We start from the raw sequence: 25,002 nt of genomic DNA, 5'->3' as shown, positions 1-25,002 counted from the left end.
ATAATATAAATAATAACTCCCAAATATTATTATAGAATGATTGTACCATTTATGAAATCATTGTTATTAAGACACCTTCCTAGACTAATATTATATCTGTCAAATCTACATGATTTTTTTTTACTGAAACAACTTATTCTATACATGTATTTATGTTAACTAAATAGTGATCATATGCTTCCATGTAGCGCAGAGGCTATACTGGTTTCATGGAATTATAGAGTACCAGCTTACTTGTATAATTATATAGATTTAACAATTTATTCTCTCTCTCTTTCTCTCTCCATATATAAATATATGAAATGCTTACAATACATATCTTCATGACCCCATTAGTTAGATAATGAATTATATATGTTCACTGAGAAACAGCCTAGCTGAGTTTGTAAGTGCTCATCACCAGAAGATTGACACAACTGAATGAATAACAACAAAATATATGTGTATGATAGCACACACATATGTATATGCATACCTGTGTGTATATATATATATATATATATATATATATATATATACACACAGGTATGCATATACACACAGACATGCATACATTCATCTCTCTGTGTCACATCTCCATTTTTTGTATGCTCACTACTTAGCACAGTGCCTTCAATGACATTTAAATGCTTAATGACTGATGCTATTAATTACATTTGTAATGAAAAACAGTGTTGTCTTAGACCTTTTAGGGACTTTTGGGAGAAATGATTTGAATAACTGATCTACTTTTTAATAATGTTTTGCAAGAAACTTTGAACCCCTCATTTTTTACCTTAGTAAATTTTGTGTTAAGCAGAAATATTCAAATTCATTCCACTTTTCTTTGAGCTATCTCAAAGGACCTAGTCTTTCTAACTGATATTTAGTTGACATCTCTCAAAATACTTGAGACTTCATTGAAAAACTGTAAAAATGTTAATAAGTCATTAACTGCAAAGATAAGCATGCAAATAAATACATGTGGATGTACAATTCTGTGCTATTGCCCTAGTAAATGTCAATTAAAACAATTTAGAGTGAATGAAGTACTTATTTGATGGATGGAAACTCAGAAAAGAAGGGAGGGACAATTTGTATTAAGATCATATATATTTCCTACTTTTAAATCTTAAATTGTCATTTAGTCCAAGTTAATTTTACAAATATAGAAAATGAAGCCCAGGGAAACTATGAAATCTTACTCAATATCAGAACCTCAAAATTAGAAAAGTTTTCAGATGTCATCTAGACCAACTTGTCCCATGGTTAAATGAGTAAATGGTCATTCACTCCCTAGTATAAGACCACCTGTGAATAAGAACTTCCTTCCATACCAACTATGTAGTAATTTTGAATAGCTCTCTAATTCTTATATAGATTTTTTTCCCCTCGTTATATCAGCCAAAACCTGTCCCATGGAAGTTTCTGCTGATTGCTTCTAATGTGCTTTCCCTGGCTCTATGTAAGACAAATCCAATTTATCTCCTACTTGACAAGTCTCCAAATATCCTCTCAAGATTAAAGATTCTTAACTCCTGCTGCATATAGCATGGTCTCTAGTCCCTTCACAAGTCATACAGTCACTTTTATGCATAATCCTAAGGACTGGAAATACAAAGAAAGGTGAAAGATAGTACCTGACCTCAAGGAACATGCATTTAAATGGAAGAGACATAAAAATAAGTATATATATATATATATATATATATATATTTTTTTTTTTTTTAATGCACACACACTATGGTTGGAAAGTAATCTAAAGAGCAGAGATAATGACATTGAAGAGGAAGGAATAGGAAAAGCTTCCATCAGAAAGGGACCTGAATTGATTCTTAAAGGAAATCAAAAGCCAAGGAAAGTCAAAGATTATAGTGAGAGGATATAGCATCCCAGGTTCAGGTGACAGTCAGCTCAGAAATATAGTAATCAGAGACATAGCCTTTCAGATGCAAAGAAGTCATTTTAATCTCCTCCTGATTGTCCTGATGTGGCTCAAAATTTATTACTGACTTGATCTTTCCAGAGAAGTTCAGTGCTACTAATACCTCTTTTTCCTTTGGATCCTGTACTTTTCTTAATACATTTCAAGATCACATTATCTTTTCTTGACTGCTAGGTCACATCACTGACTCATTTTGAATTTGTAGTACACTAAAACCTTCATATTCTCTCCCACCCTGAACCACAAAAGCTATTGTTTCTCTCTCTAATTCTTATGAAGTTTTGTAAGTATAGAATTTTATTTTTATTTCCATCAAAATTAAACATAAGATTTGGTCCATTGTCCAAATTAAGGCATTTTTACATCTCCAGTTTACCATCCAATGTGTTTATTCTCTGTTCTAGCTTTGTATTAGTGGCACATTTTTATAAATATGACTTTTATGCTTTCAACCAAGTTATCAGTAAAATGCCAAATTGCCTACAACCAAGTATAAATCACTGGGGTACTTCTTTCTAGACATTAAGTCCTACCTTCTGCAAAAAAGTCTTCCCCCTTGAGACTATCCTCGATTTATCCTGTATTTATCTCTTTTTTTGAATAGTTGTTTGCATATTATTTCTCCCATTATAGAATGAGCTTGAAAGCAGAAACTGTTTTTTTTTTTTTTTGGTCTTTCTTTGTTTTCCCAGGACTTTGCACAGTACCTGGAACATAGTACACATTTAATAAATGGTTGTTGAACAATTGACCTCAAGGTGATACTAACTTTGGATCAAGTTATTCAACCAGTTCCTAAACCATGTAATAGTACTTTCATTTGGCAAATGTCTCTCCCAGTTATTCTCAAGGAGATTGTCAGAGACTTTGCCAAACTGCTTTGCTATAATCATATAAGTTATAAAATGACAAAAACAATTCTTTGGAATATCAGTCATCATGCTAAAAAGGAAATAAAATTAGACAAGTGTCATCTGTATTTAAGTTATTCTGGCTTTCTTATAATCCTCAACTTTCTTATAAACAATTACTTTAATAAAATGTTCCAATTTTTCTGAGGAATAAAATTCAAGTTCACGCCTCTATAGCTGGAAGACTCTCCTTTGCTTTTATTTCACCTTTTGCCCCCCCTCTTTGGAGAACTTCTTTCAAGAATCCTCTTTCCTCTTATGATTGAAGAGTTGTATGTCTATTCAAAACATTCTCTTTTCCAGTAGAGGAGACAATTTGACTTTAGTGCATAGGTGACTCTTAACTTACTTTTGCCTAGACTCACATGACAAAGATTTCAGAGACAAGACTCTTTAGAGTGCAGGTCTTTTCTCTTTCTTCTTCATTATTTTGTCTTTCCTGGTTCCTCATCCTGCTGGATAACCTCAAAGCATTAACTTATTCTTATCCCTGAAACCTTCGCCCCAGAGCTAAAATAATTAAGTAAAAGGGAACAAGTTTTTTTTTTCTTTCTCACTGCTTTCATTTAATTATCTTCAGGCTTCAGCAAGCTTTAAAGTTAGCATATTAACCTTTAAAGCTTTTCATATTCATATGAGACTGTACTGGTAATACTATTGAATTGCAATCTAACTTTGAAAACAGCAGATCAAGTAATATAAAAGCCTTTTCAAGAATCAGAAAGAGGGAATCTTGAGGGGAATAGCACTTTTAAAAAAATGTTTCATAAATACTTTTATTTTCAACCCTCATTTGTTTTCTTGGACAGATGTTTGACCCCAGAGCATCTTTTTAAATCTTTCCACCCTGAAGCCTTTGATTCAGATTGAATATATTTCTAAAACAAGTATAAGATAGAAGAATCTTTATCTAAGGTAAAGCATTTTTTTCAGGAAAAAATATGTTGTAATGCAGTGAATCATAAGTAATTGCTTCATCATTGTGAGAACAATTAACTGTGTCAACAAAACATGTGCTTGCTCAATTTAATACTCAGATTCCAAACGGTGGTTTCTGTATCATCTAAAGCAAGGTACCACTCTTCTTTGGACTTTAGTTTCTTTTTCTTTAAAATAAAATATGTGTTTTGACTAGGCATCTGTCATCCAGGCTAAGGGAAGGCAGAGGCTGGCAGGTCTCTTAAGCTCTGGAGTTCAAACCTGCTAGAAACTAATCCGATTGATCAAGTGTCTAGTATTAATAGGATAAGTCCCCGGGGCCATTCACCAGCCACCAATTTTTCTAAGAAGAAACAAATTGGCCCAAGTTAGAAAAAGAGTACATCAAAACTCCTTTGCTCATCTATAATGGAATTTTGCCTTTGAGTAGTCTGTGCACTTCTAGACAGGGTGTAATAGGGAAACTATAAATAAAATAAAATAATATTTTGGCTAATAACATAAAAAGGGTGTTGAAGCCAGTGAGTTGTAAGTTTCCTTTTAGCTCAGACTCAATGATTCTTAGATCTTACATTTGTTTAGTAAGAAGTAACAAGAAAGCCCTTGTGAGAAGGATTTCTTTATTTCTTTTTCACTAGAGCAACCTTAGTGGTATTTACCAAAGTGACATTACTTTCCCGAAAAGCAGATCAAATTTTCTATAATATGACTATCAGTGTATGGGTATGTGTGTACATTTATGCATATATATATATATATACATATATATATATATATATATATGTGTGTGTGTGTGTATGTATATGTACACATATATGTATGAAATATGTGAACATATATGTGCACATGCAGATTGTATGTGTTGTGTACATATAAAATGTATGTATGTGTGTATATATGTGTGATGTGTATATGTAAACACACATGCACACACCAGTTTTGGAGAGCATGAGAACCTTTGTAATTTCAGGTTATAGTGAGAGCTATGACATCCAGAGATATGGAGGACTGTGGAGAACATCTCTATGGCTTGTTTCTAGTCAGGTGACATCTGGCATATTATACATTTATTATAAACAAGATATTGATAAGGCAGACGGCATCCAAAAGAAGGCAAGCAGGATGGTGGAGGCCTTCTAGTTAATGACGTATGAGCACTGGTGGAAAAATGTTATCTTACTTAACTTTTCTCATCTATTAAAATGAAAATTTAGTATTAGCTTGTCTTGATGGTTTCTTCTAGTTCTAAATCTATGATCCTGAATTTACCTTAGATAAGAAGAGATTTCCAGGGAACATGATTAATGACATCCATTATCAGTTTCCTCTGCTTATCCCAAGATGTCAGAATTAGGAATAATTAGTGGGACATTTCAAAAGGGCAAGTTTAGGTTTGATGTAAGAAAAAACTTCTGAATAGCAAAAGTTATGCTACAATGGAATGGGCTCCTTCAGGTCCTTTACTAAAGATGTTCAGATAGATATGAGATTCTCATTTTGAAATCATTATAAAGGGGATTGTCTTGCAATTGGTGTCAACATTTCAACTCAGAAATACTGTGATACTGTGTAAAAAATTAGTCCCCATGCTTCTATCAACCCAAGGGCTATTCTTTGAAAATTCTTTCTTCAATGACAGGGATGTAGAAATATTTTTTTGTTTGTTTTCTTTCAGTTGATGAAGATTGTAAATGAAATGTGTCCCAATATCACAAGGATTTACAATATTGGCAAAAGCCACCAAGGACTGAAGTTGTATGCTGTGGAAATCTCTGACAACCCAGGAGAACACGAAGTTGGTTAGAATTATATGGTTTTATGAAATATATGCAGTATACAGGGCTAAAATCTAAATGAAGGAAAAAATTATGGATTTAAAAAAGTTTCTGAACTTATAAAATAAATTTAGGCTATGAATAAGTTTACAAAATGTATTTGTTTTTTCCATAAATCTTTTTCCAGTATTGATTTGTAAATTTAGATATAAATTCACAGGATCTTAGGGATTTCTATACATATTATCAGGATAATTTTAAGATGGCATTTACATCAGATAGAATTTTTTTAATTTCTAAGGATGAATTACATTTACTTGTGTTTTTCCTATTATAAGGATGAAGCATAATGGTAAGAATGAATATAATGATAGAAAAATAACAGAACATTTATTCATATATATGTATATATATATATATATATATATATGTATATATATATATATATATATATATATATATATATATATATATATATACCCTAGAGTTTTATAAAGATACTGTGAGTTGAATAGAAAAATGACTATCATGCTCACTTTATCCATACTGAGACACAGAGAGATTACTGATTTGAATAAGGTCACATAGGAACATAAATCTAAACTTGAATGGCTTTGGTCATCAGTTCAGTTCCCTTGTTTTACAGATTAGGAAAATGAAAGCAACATAATTTATGACTTACCTAAGATCATATTGCTAAGTAAATGTCAAATCACAAATTTACTGAGGTCTTACTTCAAGCCCACTTCTAATTAGATAAGAATAAACCTGTACCTCTCTACAAAGTTTGAGTTTCCCTTGAAAAGAGGCTCTAAAATATTTGATTACAGGTGCAGAATTTATGTATTTTCTTACTCTTATCGAATAATTTTAACAGTCTTTTTTAAACTACCTGTTGCATATTTGTAACTGTGATTTAAAAAAAAATTCCAACAAAGAAGTGCTAACTTGAAATTCATATATATCCAAATAATCCATTGATATATTTTTACTTTGTATGGGAAAATAGATCTTTATTGTCACTAAGATTTAATTTCCTTTTTAATCCTGTGTGTTTTATTTTATACATTTAACTTTATTATTCTTAAAAAGATTCCACAGACTTCACCAGATCAATAAAGGGGTCAATGATACAATAATTGTCAAGAACCCCCTGCTCTAAGTAGAAGTTCATCCTCTAGCCATGTTGCTCAAACATCTAAATTGGGATATTGTCCAGTTTAAAAATGTCCACCCCTAAAACATATCTGTAACCCAATAAGCAGGTGTGTGTGCTTCAGCAAAATCCTGCTCTGATGTGTCAGTAGTACATGGTTATGAGTATAGGTTCTTACAGGTGTGATCTGTGTGGATGTGACTCACAGAGAGGAATCAGTAGATATCTCTAGTTTTTTTTTTTTTAACTCATCCTTCTGCAAGGGAGACTTTGATTCCTTCTAGGAGGCAAAATGGAGAATTGGCATCAGAGGCTGGCTAGCTACTCTGATTTTCTCAGAGAAGGGGTCCTAGACATAAATTATATCTGTCCTTCCTAAATATTATTAGTCTATGAGAAATATTTTTAGGTATAAGCTATAATCCTAACTGCTAATCTTTAATGGGTAAAAACTCCAAACTTTATATCCGAGGCTTGAATCCCTCTCCAACATATGTCAGCTTCATCAAAGCCACATATAATGAATTTCACTTATGAAATAAGGAATTTGGATCCCAGAGAGCTTTAGTAATTTGTCTAGGATCACCAAGGAGATTTCTTGTAATGTCAGGACTAGAATTCAAGATTTCCAGTTCTAAGTCCAGGCACCTTAGTTCAAAGTAAAAATCATTGCATCAGAAATTAGGAGACGGATCTGATACATTTATAACACATTAGCTACACAAACTGCAGCAATTGACTTTATCCTTCTTATCATTATTATTCTTTCCATCTATAAGCTGAATGTTACAATATATAACTATCTCCCAAAACTGATAGGAGGATAATTTGACCTTCACAATAGTTAATAATGTATAGAAAAATTGTATATACCCTAAAGTAATATATGAATATTAGGTATAACATCAGAGGTTATAAAAGATTATTACAATAATAAAATGGCATCATGCATAGAAAATACATCAAATGCTATATGATTTTTAGTTTTTATTTTTTATTGTCCTCCTCATCATTATTTCTTTTTTATTCCACAATTTCATTAAGTATATTTGATAGGGAATGATACACAAGTTTATATTTTTAAAAGATTTCTTATTCTGTGATCAATATGAGCTTCAGTATATGCAGATCATATTTATATTTGTATTTTCTTTTCTTTTGAGTAAAGGTGAACCAGAATTCCGCTATATAGCAGGGGCACATGGGAATGAAGTGCTTGGACGAGAGCTTATGCTTTTGTTGATGCAGTTTCTGTGCCAAGAATATAGGGCCGGGAACACACGGATCATCCGACTCATTGAAGACACTCGGATTCATCTTCTTCCTTCTGCCAACCCAGACGGTTATGAGAAGGCTTATGAAGTGGTATTGTCATTTCCATCCTGTCAGAGTTCAACTTGATCTTTTCTGAAACAATTAGTGGATAGTTAAATGATATGCCACATTATTCAAAACTTCCCCTTTTAAATATATAACTCTCCTCCCATATAAATCCCTTGTTGGAAAGCCATAAGAGCTTATAAGAGAGATAGCCCAGCAGTGAAAAATTTTAGTGACTAGGGAAAAAGATACAGTCTTATAGGGAGAAGAACAGTCAACTCAGGAAAGTGAATCTGTTTCTGTCAAAATGCCAGTTTCGATTTGTAGGCTTTCTTTTATTGTATATTAATGGAAACAGCTTTTCTATTGGAGATTTTTTGTGATGATGAATGTTCCATATTTATTAAGGTTAGACAATGAAAGTCTATTAATTTGGCAATTTACATTTCAGCAAAGTATCACTGATGAGCATTGTATTAATCTATCTTGAATATCAGTTAGATTAATTTCTAAAATATATGTTACTCAGGTCAGTACCTTGTTAAAGACAAAACAAAACAAAACAATTATTTGTGACTTCCTGTTACTTATGGAATTATGTCCAAACTTCTTATCTTGGCATGCTTAACCTTCTATTATATGACTATAATCTAACAGATTCCCAACAGTAGAGGATGAAGACTTCTAGTTTACTTCATTATTGAATGTCCACCAATCAAGGTTGAGTTTCACTTGTTAGTGACATTCCTTTTCAAAAAAGTATTTAATGTCTCAGGATCTCCATTCCCTATCTTTGGTTACCAAGAGAAACCACTAGCCATCAATTTATTAATTGATAGCTAGCCTAATTAATAAATTGATTGTTAGTTACCCAGAAATTCTGTCTCGGGTTTTTTTCATTTAAAACATCAGGAAGACTTTAGTTCTAATTTTCTTTTACGAAACATCAGGACGATAGCACTTACATCAGAGAATTATACTTAAAATCAAATGAGGAAATATAAGTAATATATTTTGCAAAACATAAAGTACTATACAATTGCTTTGTTTTTCATTCAGTCATATTCAACTCTTTGTGACCCCATGGGCCATAGCAATCTAATACATTCCATGTGATTTTCATGGCAAAGATAAAGGAATGATTTGCCACCATTTACTTCTCTAGCTCATTTTACAGATGAGGAAACTGAGGTAAACAGTGTTAAGTAGCTTGTCCTGGATCACATAGCTATTAAGTGTCTGAGGCTGGATTTAAATTCAAGTCTTTCTGACTACAGATCCAGTGCTCTAATCACTGAGAAAACGAATTGCCTCCCTGTAAATGCTTGCTTTATAATAACTCAAAAAAGATTGGTGTCTTGCATTAGAGGAAAGAGTTCAAATTTTAGGTCCTTGAACCTATGCTATAAACTACGTAGAAAGCATAGAAAGATTCTCTTTCTACTGTTTAAGTTATTTAAGAACTTATAAAGTCCCATCAATTTCTTGAAGTCTTTTAACTGCATGAATTCCAGTTCTTTCAATTCAATATAACTGTTTATGTTGATTTTTCCTGGTATGGGTGACAACCAGAAGACTTGTGAACATATAGAATCATTTGGTTATGATTATCTATTATAGATCCACAATTTTGTATTTATTTGTTGATTTTTCCCCAATGTTATTCATTGAAGGACATCATCATTCAGAAATGTAGAGGTGCAGCAAGAATCTGAGTTTGTACGAGTATGATTTTAACACAATGGAAACCATTTAAATATGAATTCATATTCTGAAATTGTCTCTTAGGGCTCTGAATTGGGAGGATGGTCTCTAGGACGCTGGACCCACGATGGCATTGATATCAACAACAATTTTCCAGATTTAAATACTCTGCTTTGGGAAGCTGAGGACCGTCGGAATTTCCCAAGAAAGGTCCCCAATCACCACATTCCAATACCTGAATGGTTTTTGTCTGAAAATGCAACAGTAAGTCAAATTATCTCATATGCTGCAAAACGACAGACAATGCAAGACAACAGAAGTTTGAGATAGAGAGAGCCCAAGTAAAGTGAAAAATCATTTAAAATAATAGTCATTTTTTTAAAACAACCATGACTCTAGATGAGGGATACATTTACAAACAACTTTTTGGGTAGTGTCACATGTTAATGTTTAATTCTATTGCCCTCTCATTTCATTGTATGTCATGACTTGAAATATCAAAACTCAGATTTGAAAGTAACTTATTTTTTCCAACTTCTATTGTTGCCATTATTATCGTCACTGATACTACTTAGGCCCCTCTCTTTAATAGCTGGAAAGAATTTATTTTCACATTAATTAGTTCCATAAGCTTATGGTCTGTAGTCATTCCATTGAAAGAAAACAAATATGGAATTAGATCATTAATTTTTTCACAAGCCTTATTTAGCACAGAATACTTAATAAGACAAATTATTCTCACCTAATATGTGAAATTCCATCCATATGTTGTTTCCACCATCTAAATTCTTATTGCTTTCCCATTACTGCCCATCTGAATCTTCTGCTTCCTAAAAACTTAGATTAAGACCTTTCTTTGCCCCTGTGGCTTTCCCCAATCTTTCTCTTTGAAGTTCTAAAAGCCTGGTCTGAACTACTCATTTGAAAGTAGCATTTTTTTGCTTATTACTTTGAGATTTTTTTGTACCTATATATGCTTCCTATCTCTTTTCTCCCACTACATAGATTTAGAAGTTCTCTGAAGAGGGAGGGCTATATTGTAGACTTCTTTATACTTCTTTATATAACAAAACATAGTGCCTAGAACAGGAACTAACTGATTGCCTGTATAACAAGACAACATTGTCAATGTCTTCTTTCTTAGATAATTCTTTGAGTTTTTTGGCATCATAAAAATTGATTTCTAATACATTCATACTGCTCTAATAAAACTAATTGTCTTAATGGTATTTTTATCAGTCACCATGTAGAAGGGAAAATGTTTGTTTATTTTTTCCTAATTATTTTTTACTTTGACAATTCCTTACTTCTTGATAAGCTGAATTTCACACAGTGAAAGAAATCCTAGCTGAATGACATTAATTTGATTTATAGAACTAATCCCCCAATACTGGTAATCCATCAAAATAAGTAACACAAAAAACACCTGCATTCCATAGGTGGATAGGCTTTTTGGAACAGGAGTTGATGATGAAATCTATAGCTGGTACCTTGATTATGGCATGTCTTACTTTGGAAAGTAATGAATTGTAGAATGTCATGTTAAGGGTTGTTTATTTTAAAAAATCAGTGTTTCTACATTTTGATTTGGATTTTAAAAAAGATATTTAAATATATCACCAAACAATTATATAGCAGTTAATAATAAGAAACACATTCTCAGATAGGGATGTCATTTTTATAACCATTTTTATTATTGTCTTAATGGCTTCTCTAAAGAGTTCATAACTCTCCATATAGATACTAAAACATGAAGCATTTCTGTATCACAATAATGAAAAGCAAGAGAATACATTTAGAATCAAGTGAAGAATAATTATAGGAACTGAGGATGTGTTTAGAAGATCATTAAAGGGCAAAAAATGAAATAAACTAATGACTTACTGGGCTTTTCTCTTTCTGATTACTGCAGATAAGTAATCTGTATTTATCTGGGTCCTAGCTTGCCATGCACCCCCCAAAAAATGAATGCATCTTAAAATTTTATGAACTCTATCTTCTCCAAGATGCTAGATGATGAGGTTTCAAATTCAAATAGAAGGGACCTAACATACATAAAGATCCTTTTGGTTGGCATTTGACTTAAATTCCATGTTAACATTTTGTGCTGCCTTATTAAGACAACATGCCAAACTTTATGGAATGTAACCAAAGTAGTTCTAAGGGGAAGTTTTATATCACTAGTTGCTTACTTGCATAAAATAAAGAAAGAAAGGGTCAATGAATTGGGTATGCAGTTTAAAAAGTTGGAAAAAGAAGAAATTAACCACCCACAATTAAATACCAAATATGAAATTCTGAAAATAAAAAGGGAGATTAATATAATTGAATGTAAGAAAACTATTTAGCTAATTAACAAAACTGAAAATTGGTTTTATGGGAAAAAAAACAAAATAAAATTTTAATTTGATTAGAAAAAGGAAACAAGAAAATCAATTTGATAGTATCAAAAATGAAAAGGGTGAACTTTCCACAAATGAAGAGGAAATGAAAGCAATAATTAGGAGCTATATTCCTTAGCTATATGCCAATATAAGTGATAATCTAAATGAATTGATGAATATTTACAAAAATACATATCACTCAGATTAACAGAGTAGAAAATAAATTACTTAAATATAGTGCCATTTTAGAAAAAAAAATTGAACAAGTTATTAATCAACTCCTAAGAAAAAATCTCCAGGGTCAGATGGATTTACATGTGAATTCTACCAAACATTTAAATAACAATTAATTACAATTCTTTACAAACTATTTGGAAAAATAGGAGAAAGAGTCCTATCAAATTACTTTTATGACACAGATATAGTGTTGATACCTAAACCAGGTAGAGTCAAAACAGAGAAAGAAAATTATAGTCCAATCTTCCTAATGAATATTAATGCAAAATTTTAAAATAATATATCAGCAAAGAGATTACCACGTTATCCCCATGATGATATACCATGACCAAGTAGGATTTATACCAGGAATGCAGGACTGGTTCACTATTAGGAAAACTATAAGCATAATTGACTGTCAAAAACCAAATTAATGGAAATTATATGATTTTCTTAATAGATGCAGAAAAAGCATTTGACAAAATCCAACACTAATTCCTATTAAAAACAAAAGAGAATATAGGAATAAAATGAGTTTTCCTAAAAATGATCAACAGTCTATATTTAAAACCATCAGCAGTCATCATATGTAATGATAATAAACTAGCATTCCCACTAAGATCATATGAAAAAATGCTCTAAATCACTATTTATTTAAGATAATTATGAGGTACCACTGCAGGTTTCTCAATTTGGCTAAGGTGACAGGAAAAGGTAATGATGAATGTTGAAGGGGATATGGGAAAACTGGGACACTAATTGTTGGCGGAATTGCAAACTGATCCATCCATTCTGGAGAGCAGTATGGAACTATGCCCATAAACTGTCAAAATATGCATACCCTTTGATTCAGCAGTGTTTTCTATTGGCCAGTATCCCAAAGAAATCATAAAAAAAGGCTAAAGGACCCACAAAAATGTTTGTGTCAGCCCTTTTGTAGTGACAAGAACTGGAAACTGCATAGATGCCCATCAATTGGAGAATGGCTTAATGATTTGTGGTATATGAATGCTATGGCATACTATTGTTCTGTAAGAAATGACCAATAGGATGATTTCAGGGAGGCCTGGAGAGACTTACATGAACTTTTGCTAAGTGAAGTGAGTAGAACCAAGAGAACATTGTATATAGCAACAAGATTATATGAAGATCCCAGTTCTGATGGACATGGCTCTTTTCAACAGTGAGGTGATTCAGGCCAGTTTCAATGGTCTTGGGATGGAAAGAGTCATGTGAACCCAGAAAAAGCACTTTGGGAACTGAGTGTAGATTACAACCCAGTCTTTTCACTTTTTTGTTGTTGTTTGCTTGCATTTTGCTTTCTTTCTAATTTTTTCCTTTTTGATCTAATTCTAATTGTGAGGCATTATAATTGTGGAAATATGTAAAGAATGATTGCTCATGTTTATCATATACTAGATTACTTGCTGTCTAGGGGAGGGGTTGGGGGTAAAGGGAGGAAGAAAAAATTTGGAACACAAGTTTTTGCAAGGATCAATTTTGAAAACTATGCATATGTTTTGAAAATAAAAAGTTTTTTTTTTAACTAAATATATTAGATACAGGAATCAAGGGTGACTAAAGTTGCAAACTCAAAAAAAAAATGAGGGAGGATAGAAGGGAGGGGGGATGTGGAAAAAGGATAAAAATTTCTGTTTCATATGTACTGAGTTTAAGATATAATGGAACATCCAGACAAAGATAGCCAGTAGGTATGTGGTGATAAAAGACTGACATTCAAGATAGAGACCAAGGCTAGATCTCTACATTTGGTAGTTTTCTGCATAAAGCTAATAATTGAATTCATGAAGACCAATGAAATCACTATCAAAGGGAGATAAACAAAAAAACTAGAACTGAAGTTTAGGGGACACCTCTTCTGAAAGCTTAAAAAGATGAATAATGAATTAGCAGAGGAGACTGAAAGGGAGCCATCAAATAGGTAAAAGGAAAAAGCTAAGCAAGAACCCTATGAAAAATAAAATGTTATTACCATTCTAGATCATCATTGGAAGGTCAAATAAAATGAGAAATGATAAAAAAAAAAAAGAATTGTAGTGAATTACTAGAATCAAAAACTAGATTTTGAAGGTTTTGGAAGATAAGATAATGGAGGTATGAATAACATTTTCTAGGAATTTGACTTTGAACAATAGGAGATGTATAAAATTCAACAGGATGTCAGAGTCAAAGGGAAATAATTTAAAGAGTGGGGGACTGACATCAGGGAAATGGCAGAGTCAAATAAAAAATAAAGGTTGGGGAACAAACATCAGAGAAAGAAACAAGAGAAGGATAAAATGGAGGAAAAGGAAGATAGAGACAGAAAGAGAGATAAAGGAAGAGACAAAGGAAAAGTAGAAGGGAAGAGAGATAAGGAAGGTGAATGAGCAATCAAGAAGGCAAGTCTCTTTTGGAGAAAAGGGAGGTGGAATCAAGGGCACTCTTAGAGGTGTTGGCAGTGTTCTGAAAAAGGGCTACCTCTTCTTCAAAGACAACTAAGGAGGAGAGAAAATGGAGCAGGATAGAAGCATTTGAGATGTAGAATAGGGAAAGAGGAAACTCTTAATGGAGGATTTTACTTTTCTCAGCAAATTACATAGTAAAAGAAAGCACAGAGATTGGAAAAGGGAAGAGGAAAAAAAGCATTTCTTAAAAACCTAGGTATTGTTGCTATCCCTATTTTATTCCTGAGAAAACTGAGGCAATTCTCAGATGTTAAATTACTCGCCTATAATCACATAGCTTAGACTGGATCTGAACTCAGATTTTCCTGACTCCAGAGCAAGCAATCTGAGGAAAAAAGAGACAGTGTGAAACAAAACAATCGAGAGTGGTGTGTTAAAGGGAAAACAGTATGAATTCATGAATCCTTCTTCAAATGATCTTTGTGTTTAACAATATGGTCTCTATATTCTCTTCTCCTGAGATAGAGAAATTAATTTAATTTGGATAAATTGGATAAATTAAATCAGCTTATTGAATCCAAAATTTGTGTTAGTCATGGACCCAAGGGCAATATAGCATAATGGAAAGGGACCCAAATTTGGACATAGGAAGGTTCAAATCTCACTTCATATACTTACTAGTTTGAGTAACTCTGGAAAAATCACCTTATTTCTTTCTCCCCTCATTTTTCTCATCTTTAAAATGAGGGAACTTAATTCAATGACTTCTAAAATTCCATTCAGGTCTTAATCAATAATCTTCTGATTCATAATAGACTAGCTTCATGATACCTGTAGCTGTAATGATACCAGCTGCCTTTCCTTCTCTTTCTTTAAATATAGGTGGCTCTTGAGACAAGGGCAATCATAGCCTGGATGGAAAAAATCCCCTTTGTGTTGGGAGGTAATTTACAAGGAGGAGAACTGGTGGTGGCGTACCCATATGATATGGTTCGATCCTTATGGAAAACGCAGGAGCAGACACCTACACCTGATGATCACGTATTCCGATGGCTGGCCTATTCCTACGCATCAACCCACCGGCTCATGACAGATGCCCGGAGAAGGGTGTGCCATACTGAAGATTTTCAGAAAGAGGATGGCACTGTGAATGGAGCTTCATGGCATACTGTTGCTGGAAGTAAGCGTCCAGTACAAATTTCTCCCACAGTTTCAGTGTATCACAAGTTGAGCTGGGCCTGATGCTTTGCAATTACAACAATAGCTAAATTTTCCTACTTTTCATGGATATCAAATCCCTGTTAAGTATTTTTGATACTTTTCCTTAGTAGGGAAAACAGAGATGGAAGTCAGATTTAAGTCCTTCCCTCAGTCATCTATTGCCATTCCACTATCCATCCTAGGAAGTGATCCTGATTTTCTCTCTCTATGTCTCTGTCTCTCTTCCCCCCCCCCTTTTCCCCTCCTTCTTTCCCTCCTTCCCACATCCCTCTTTTTTCATCTTAGGTCTTAAAAACATTCTTCTCTGAACGTTAGTCTCTTAAACTGTAAACTGGAGATAATAATAACAAAATTCATTGTTAGAATCAAAGGAGATGTTTATATAGTATTTTTGAAACTTAAAGCAGTATAGAGGGTATTTCTAAGGTCTGGATCTTTAAACTATTTAAACTTTAAACTGCCCTAAGACTTTTGGGACAGACATCCTATATATACAAACAGTTACTACAAAGAAACTATAGAAGTTTCAGCTTTGATATCATTAGAGTTTATGATTTCTCTCAAGGAAAGAAAACATTTGGCAGTACTGATTCTTGCCTGAATAAAAAAGTTGTTTGCTTACTATTGATAACAATCATCCCTTATCTGGGATTCACTGTGTACAAAGGATTTCCATTGATAGCATTGATAACATCCATACCAACCTCATTAGATTTTGAGAGAAAACACTTTATAAACCTGAAGTAGAAATGTGAGCTATTATACACTAATATCATTGTTAATTATCAAAGATTAATATTATTGTATATTATTTTATATTTATATTATATGCTATTAGATTGATTATTTTCTCATTTGATTTGCTCCTTATGAGGCAGATATTTTCCCATTTTACAGATGAGAAAACTGAGGCTTAGAGGTTTGGTCAAATTTACATAGTTATCAGTAGGACTCCTTTTCAAAGTCATATTTCTTGACTCTAGGTCCAGGGCATTTCCCACTGAATCATAGCTGCCTTTTCCAAGCTATGGCATTTTATTCTATTTCATTCTGTCATTCTACATAGAACCAAAGAAATAAAATTTTAACAATGATGGAAAGGGATATCAGATAAAGAAAAATACCACTCTCCTCCATAGCAAAGATACAGGGTATTATTGTGACAACATGTTGCATACATTGTCACTTTTACCATTTTCGGTGTTTTTGAATAAAACACTATATGAGGACAAAAAGTTCAGAAGATGCATTAAAAGATATAATTGGAAAAGAACCAAGGATTAAACCCTTTCTGTCATTAAAATTTCATTGTGTCTAAAAACAGAAAACTAAAGCTTATCACCAGTTTAAAAACTTGGACCAAAAGACCAGAATCAATTTTAACAATCATTACAGTTCTTGATCATTATAAATGACATAACCTTTCTTCAACAAGTAGCAGCACAGCCAGACTAGTCAGTGCAGAGTCAATAACAACATTTTTAGAAGGTGGCTACTGCACAACCAGTTTAGGCAGCATTTGAGCTTTTAACTAATTCTACTTTCCATTTATTTCACTCTTTTCCTTTGCAAGTTAAGGGTGGGGGTGGCAAATGAATAGAGGGCTCAGGTCCTTTTAATCACTCTTCTTCCTGGTACTATAATGAGGTCTGCAGAATCATTTCACTGGAGATTAATGAAATGGTATTTCTAATTTCCTGCCCTTCCCCTTCTCCTCCTACTCTCCCCTCCCTTACACCCTTTACTTTTGCTTTCATATTTCTGAGTACTGACCTGACAGGCATTAGTTGACAAATGGCAGATAAACTGTAAATTATTTTTTTAAAAAAAAGTTTACTTCACGGTTCAGTAAGTTTCTAAATACACATTACATATCAATACTTGCATTGAACCTGCCTACATGTGAATACCATCTGTCCATTGTTCCCTGTTATCTCTAGATAATGAAATCCTGTGCTGTGATACCATCTGAACTACAGTGGCTTAAAAAATGCTGGATTCTGTGTTTCATATTGAACTTGGTGAGAAGAGAAGAATTTCAGTCAAATGCAGAGCACAAAAGAATGTCTTGCCACCCTGAGCCAATATCCAGTCATTATGAAAATTATCTGGGTCAAATTCCATCTCTATTTCTATCCAGGCTCATATAGAAAATAATTTTTACTTCTGAAAACAACTATCTTGCAAAGATAAAATGACACATAGGAGAAACCAGTGACTAAGATAAAATGATCAGATCATCTTCTGATCCAATCTAATTTTTGATCATTTGGTCTTAGTAGTGCAGGTAGTGATGAAGGACCCTCATTATACATGGAGTACTCATTGTCCAAACTTAGCATTTTCAGAGTATTCAAAAATAACATCACAGCTACTCACAAAGACCCTATAAAATAGGGTGATAATAGCCATCTCATTTTACTGGTATGTTGAGTACAGCAGTCAGCTTATTCTCAACAGAGTACTAGAGTTTAATGATGGGCCTGCCACCTACTAAGCATGGGATCATAAACAATTCCTTTAAAATATCTGAAACTCAGTTTCCCATCACAAAAGGGAGATCCTAATGATTACTCTATCCATTCATTAGAAATGTTGTCAGGACAGAAATGGCAGATATATAGGTACATGTGTTTTGAGAGTGTTTTATAATGATATAAACCAATAAAATATAAGCTTTTTCACATTCATGATTACTATAATGCCAAAACATGTTGATTGACCACTGAGAAATTTATTAGTCAGTCAACTGGCTGTTTTTCACTGTGGTCCCAAATATGAAGCCTGACTGAATATATTGACTGTCAGACAACAAGAATGTAGTTATCATTTATTAACATTGTATTAAATTCCAGAGATACAGAGAAAAGGAAAAATCTCTGCCCTTAAGAAATATACTTTCTAGAGGGGAATGACATGTGAATAATTAGATACATTTGAAAGAGAGAGAGACACAGACAGAGAGAGATTGAAAAACAGACAGAAAGGCAGAGTGATGGAGAAACAGAATGAGACAGAATCAAAGACAGAGTATATGTCTATGTCTGTATGTGTGTGAAAGAGAGGGAGAAAGACAGAGACAGAGAATGAGAATACATGGAAGTCAGTATAAGAAGGGAAGGTGTTAGCAACTGAAGGGAATTGGGAAAGGTCTCCTATATAGGTGGGCTAAGAGAACTAAAAGGTGGAAGTAAAAGATCATAGTCTTCCAATCAATATTTTTTGGGGGGGGCAGCTCCTCTAACCTTTGTCCATGTAATCAAGTGCCTTTTCTAAACTATGCATGATTTGGGCCCTGACTGTTATTGCCCCAATGTACCATCCATCCAATTTTCTGGGTTGCTTCTATTACTAAAAGACAAAGGAGAAAGAAAGTTTCTCACTGACATTTCCACATGACAAGTATACAAACCTGATAAAGAGTACCATATTAAATCATCTCCTGCCTTGGAATGCTAAGCCAGTTAGCATTCTCACTGCGTTGATCTTGGCAAGAGAAAGCAGTGATCTTAAGCAGTTATCCTCAGATAGAGTACAATATTAATAATTTGGTGGTAATTGAGCCAGCATAAGGAAAAGTACTTGAGCTCTGTCCCAGTGGAAGGGAAAGTGCTAATAGGAAGCAGCACATGTCATGGGCTGAGACTTTGGTTTTCCCCCCTGGAGCACACGTACCATAACATTGAACATCTGTGTTCTGTGAGGCCCCTAGTGACTCTGAATCCAGAAGCATCTGACAGCATATTGAGGAAGGCCTCTTCTTGATCACTACTGTTTGGCAACTTGACAAAGCATAGTTCAGATGTGTGGTTGCTTGTTAATGCTCTTATTCCTCAAAAGGGCTTTTGAAAGAAAAGAATGAGAATGTGGAATACAGATTATACTTTTACTTCATTGTCCAGTGTGGCTTTTTATCCACTTATATTTGGTAATGTTCATTTGATATGGGAATATTCCTTAAAGTCTATATGTAAAAACGAGCTTATTTGCTGTGACAGCTGAGACTTGAACAAGTCCAAAGAAAAACATGATTCAGGACATTAAAAAATGAATCAAATCAATTTTAAAACCACAAAGAATTATTTCATGGCAAAAAAAAAAATAGTGAGCTAAAAAATGGAATCCACTTGAAAAATAGTTTTATTGAGTAAATAATGAGTTGAAAAATGGAAATTTGAAATTAAAGAAAATAATTGAGTTAAAATGAAATACTATTGTTTTATTAGCTTATTTTTTTACATATTTTTTCCTGATAGCAGTAGAATAACTTTTTTAAAAAATTCACTTTGTCTTTAAATCTCCTTGGATATTTTCTCTGGATGTGGGCAAATGGGCTGAATTCTGCATATGGGCTTGCATATGTATGTACTACACACACCCTTCTTCATTTGCATTGTATAATTGGTTCTTAATTTGGCCTCCTGGTTGTTCATGATTCCTAGCTCCTTGATAACTACAACTTCTCTTTGTTACTACACTAAGGTTCTTCTGCCACTTCATATGGTTGAAAAATATGATATTCATTAATCAGGTCCATTCAAAGCCTAAGAAGTGATCCTAGATGCCACACAGACATGCTCTTCAATCAAAGACATTTTCCAAGTACTGCAAACTCATGCCATTTATCATTTCTCTTAGTTTCCATTCTACTGTTCTAAATCTTCTCAGTTCTTCTTTACTAATGTAGCCATTTCTTGTTTATTTTCTGAGCTCTTTTTCTATCACAATGTATAGTCCTGTCTTCAGCCCTTTGGACTTTTTCTTGGTTTTGTACTACAATAACATCACTTCCTGAAATCTCTGATTCTTTTCTTTAGCATCTGCTTTTGACCACCATCCTTCTTCACTTGCTAAGAACAGAGGTTCTTAACTCTTTTCTTTTTTTTTTTTTGTCCTGGACCCCTGGACCTCTTTGGCATTCTGGAAAAGCTTAAAGACTTTTCTCATAAGAGCATTTTAAAATGCATTGGATTATAAACATAACCAATTATATTAAAAATAGTGTCAAAGGGGCAGTTAGATGGCACAGTAGATAGAACTATACCTAAAGTCAGGAAGATTTATCATCATGAGTTCACATCTGATCTCAGATATTTGCTAATTGTGTGATCTTAAGGGAGTTACTTAATCCTATTTGCCTCAATTCCTCATCTGCAAAATGAGTTGGAGAAGAAAAAGTTAAATCACTTCAATATCTTTGCCAAGAAAACCCCAAATGGGGTCGTGAGTTGGACACAGTTGAAAAAACTGAACAAAACAACAGTTATCAATTTTTTTTAAATTGATGGATGCCAAATTAAAAAAAAAAACAAAAAAACGATGTTGTAAGATTTCTGCTCATACACTAACTAATAAGTGTTTATGTCTATATGCTCTGCAATGTTGGAAGTTAAGTTATGGACAATTATTATTTCCTTACTAATGCCAGTTTGGACAATTTTTTGGTTAAAATCATCTTTGATTATATTGGCAGGTCTGAATGACTTTAGTTACCTTCACACAAATTGTTTTGAATTGTCAATATATGTGGGCTGTGATAAATATCCTCATGAGAGTGATCTACCTGAAGAATGGGAAAATAATCGTGAATCTTTGATAGTGTTTATGGAACAGGTAAGAATTTTTTAAAATAACTTTTTAAATACAACATTTTGCAATGTCCTTTGAGTGAAGATAACTTTATTTGAGTACTTGAAAGGCAATTAATGACCTAACTTTATAGCTGGCTTGCATCTCAAACATATGGTGCCCTAAGCCAGTAATGTCAAACTCAAATGGAAATGGGGGCCACTAAACTATACTTAAGGATCCCTGAGAGCCATATATTGGCTTAAAATGCTACATAGTCACACTATCTGCCTGCTGTTGTATTTTTACCTATTTTGGATAATATTTCCCAATTGCATTTTAATCAGGTGTGGACATAATCTGGAAACATTGTGGGCCACATTGGCTGTGTGTTTGATATCCCTAATTTATATGTGAAAAGGGATCTTAGAAAAAAGAAATACAAACTATGTACTGATAAACAATTTTCATGAGAAGATTTAAGTGTACACATACCTTTATTTAACCATAATTCTATTTGGCTTAATAGGAGTCTGGCTAGTTTTATTAGTTATTATATTCAATTGCAGACTGAAAATCTTGCCCACAAGAAATTCATTTTCATTGCTTTATTGAAAAAGCAAGGACCTACCTATTCATGCTTAAATGGTGTCTCCCTAGATCCTGTCCCTCTATTAATGAAAATTGTTTTGTCAAACTAATTTCTAAAGCAACAACAATGAAGATGATGATGATGATGATACTTGTGGTTAATGGAAGGAGCATAGGATTAAATCAAGAAAATTTAGATTCATTTTCCAATGTTGCTACTTACTTCAGGATTGTAAGGAGAAGTAATCTGTTTCACCTCTTGACCCTTATTTCCCTTATCTGTAAAGTGGGTATGAATCTGATTAATTAAGAGATTCAACAATCTGTCTGAATTGTTGTTAGCTTTTCTAGCTCCATTAACTACTTTTCAAGTAGTATAATTAAAATCTTTATTTTTTTAATCTGAAAAGATCATAGGAGCCCCAATTCATGATATTCATATGGAAAGTCTTTAAAGCAGAATTATGAAATTTTAAAGATATAGCTTGTATAAACTGTGCCCTAAAAAGGACTTGGTATTTTTTTCAAGTTAATACAACTCATCAGGGTAGAACTGAGATTAAAATACAGGTTTCTTGAGATCAAGTCAAATTGTATTTCTAGTAGAGGTAACTACTTAGATACACAGAAGACATAATTGTAAAATTTAGAATCAGGGACACCTGGAGTTCAAATCCTGCCTCAGGCACAGTTGTAGCTAGCTGTTGCCAGAGTACATAGAGTGCTGGGCCTGGAGTCAGGAAGAGTCGAGTTTAAATCTAACCTTAGACTTTAAATAGCTGTGTGACTCTAGATGAGTCCACTTAGTCTGTATGCCTTAGTTTCTTCCTACCTCTCAGGGTTATTGTAAGGACCAAATGAAGTAATATTTGCAAAAAAGCATTTAGCACAGGGCCTGGCACCTAGTAGGTTCTGTATAAATGCTTATTCTTCTCTGCTTCCTGTTTAGCTTCAGGTTCATCCCTCATTAAATGGGGATAATAGTAGAAACTACCTCCAAGGGTTTTTTTGAAGTTCAAATATATATGTAAATCTTTCAGTTCTATATGCTATAACGCTATTTAATATCATTGTATATTCTGCAACTTCCCCCAAAGCCCTGCTTTCAACCTTTACAAAATAGCTGAGTTCTCCTTAGCAGAGTTCCTGCTTTTTTCTCCATTACTTTTCCTGGCATGCTACAGGACTCAGCCTGATTCTTTCTCCTACCCTGGAATCCTTTTGTGCTGGGAAATGCTTTTATATATTTCCTTCTAGCCTGTTTTTAATTGCAAGAATTCATTTTAAAAGAATAGAAAAAGAGTTAGCTAATATTGACTGCAGAAACCTTTGCTTTGCTGAAAATAAGGACTATAATTTAACAAAAATGTTTTAAGTAAATAAAATAGCAAGTAGGTCCCTTTGAAGTAGATGAAATACTTTGGGCTTTGTACCATAGAAAATTTTCTAGTGTGGATAATACAATAAGGTTTTGTAAAGAAATATGAGTTTAAAAGTCATTTAATCATCTTTTGAAACATGCTCTAAAACTTTATACAATTTTGAATCCATTTCTTAAGCTTAACTATATACATGAAACTGATTGAGGTCACTGTCTAATGATCAATCATTTATTTTAATTGCTTGATTTTGTCATGAAATATATTTGCATATGATTCATTAAATTTTATGTGAATAGCCATTTCAAAAGCAATTATCCAGTGCCCTATCTTTGATTTTTCTACTATTACCTAAATATAAAAAAGTGAATAATGGATGGAAGAAGGGAGGTATAAGCATCCAGATGTGAAGGTGCAGCCTGTAATCATAGCCACTGGGAAGGCTAACATTGATGAATCCCTTGAGCTCAGGAGTGTTGAGGTATAGTAGGGCTAAAGCCAATCAGATGAACATAGTAGCAAATGCTACCAGTATAATGAATCCCCAGGAACTGAGAGCCTGTTCCTGAAGCCTGTGGGTTCCCTCGCACCAGAGGTCTTCAGATGGAGACACGTGGGATGACCACTTATTAGGGATCTTGAGGAGAGGACTGTTATTTAGGTATATCTTGAAGTGAATGGGTTCTTAGGTCCCTTTCAATCTGGGAATATTATTTGAGTAGAATCATACAATATAAGAATTAAAGGGTTTTGAGATGCCATTTGCTCCTACTTAAACTTGACCATGAATCCCCTGTATAACATCCCAAACAAGTAGTCATCTAGCTCCCAGTGGAAGACCCTTTGCCTCAGAATCTCATTTATTTATTTTTGCTGAGGCAATTAGGGTTAAGTAACTTACCCAGGGTCACACAGCAGGAAATGATAAGTGTCTGAGGCCAGATTTGAACTCCAGTCCTTCAGATTTCAGGGCTGGTACTCTATCTATTCCACAACCTAGTTGCCCCATTTGTCTCAGAATTTTGTGAGGCAGTTGGTATCCTTTTGTAATTATTCTTTTTAAAAAACGTAGTCAGGTTTACCTGGTTCAAATATTTTAGTTCATAATTATAGAATCAGAAATTTAAAGATAAAAGTATCCTGTAGTGCAGCTTTTGAAACCCACTCATTTTTATTATTTTTGAGAAGTGTTTATGGATGTCTATTGTTATTTTTTTACATTAACAAAATTTTTCCCTAGCCTCCATCCCCTCCCACTCCTTCTCCCAGATTTCCAGATCATATAAGAAATAATACTTTCCAAGACAAAGAAAAAAAAAAGGAAAGCAATATATTGTCATCTGAAAATATGTACAATGCATTATACTTATGGACTTCCATCTTCTGCAAAAGCATGGAATAGGGGGATTTTTTTCATACCCCTTATTTTGAGCCATGTTTGTTTTTAAACATTAACTTTTTATGCTAAGCTTTTTGTTTCATTGCTTCAGTCTCTGGTACTGAGAA

General features: G+C 33.4%; 1 protein-coding gene across 1 annotated transcript in view; it reads left to right on the top strand.

Moving 5' to 3' along the window:
• Positions 1–25,002, top strand: part of CPXM2 (carboxypeptidase X, M14 family member 2) — a 282,814-nt gene that overhangs the window by 236,701 nt on the left and 21,111 nt on the right. The window contains exons 8-12 of the mRNA XM_074295802.1: positions 5,450–5,573; positions 7,874–8,070; positions 9,814–9,993; positions 15,620–15,917; positions 21,432–21,571. Coding sequence (XP_074151903.1) covers positions 5,450–5,573; positions 7,874–8,070; positions 9,814–9,993; positions 15,620–15,917; positions 21,432–21,571 — 939 coding nt within the window. The remainder of the gene's footprint in view (positions 1–5,449; positions 5,574–7,873; positions 8,071–9,813; positions 9,994–15,619; positions 15,918–21,431; positions 21,572–25,002) is intronic.

This window comes from Sminthopsis crassicaudata, chromosome 2, assembly GCF_048593235.1.
Source record: "Sminthopsis crassicaudata isolate SCR6 chromosome 2, ASM4859323v1, whole genome shotgun sequence".
In the NCBI taxonomy this organism is placed as follows: Eukaryota; Metazoa; Chordata; class Mammalia; order Dasyuromorphia; family Dasyuridae; genus Sminthopsis; species Sminthopsis crassicaudata.
The sequence above is the reverse complement of the archived record's forward strand: the minus strand, read 5'-3'. Positions and strand labels throughout refer to the sequence as shown.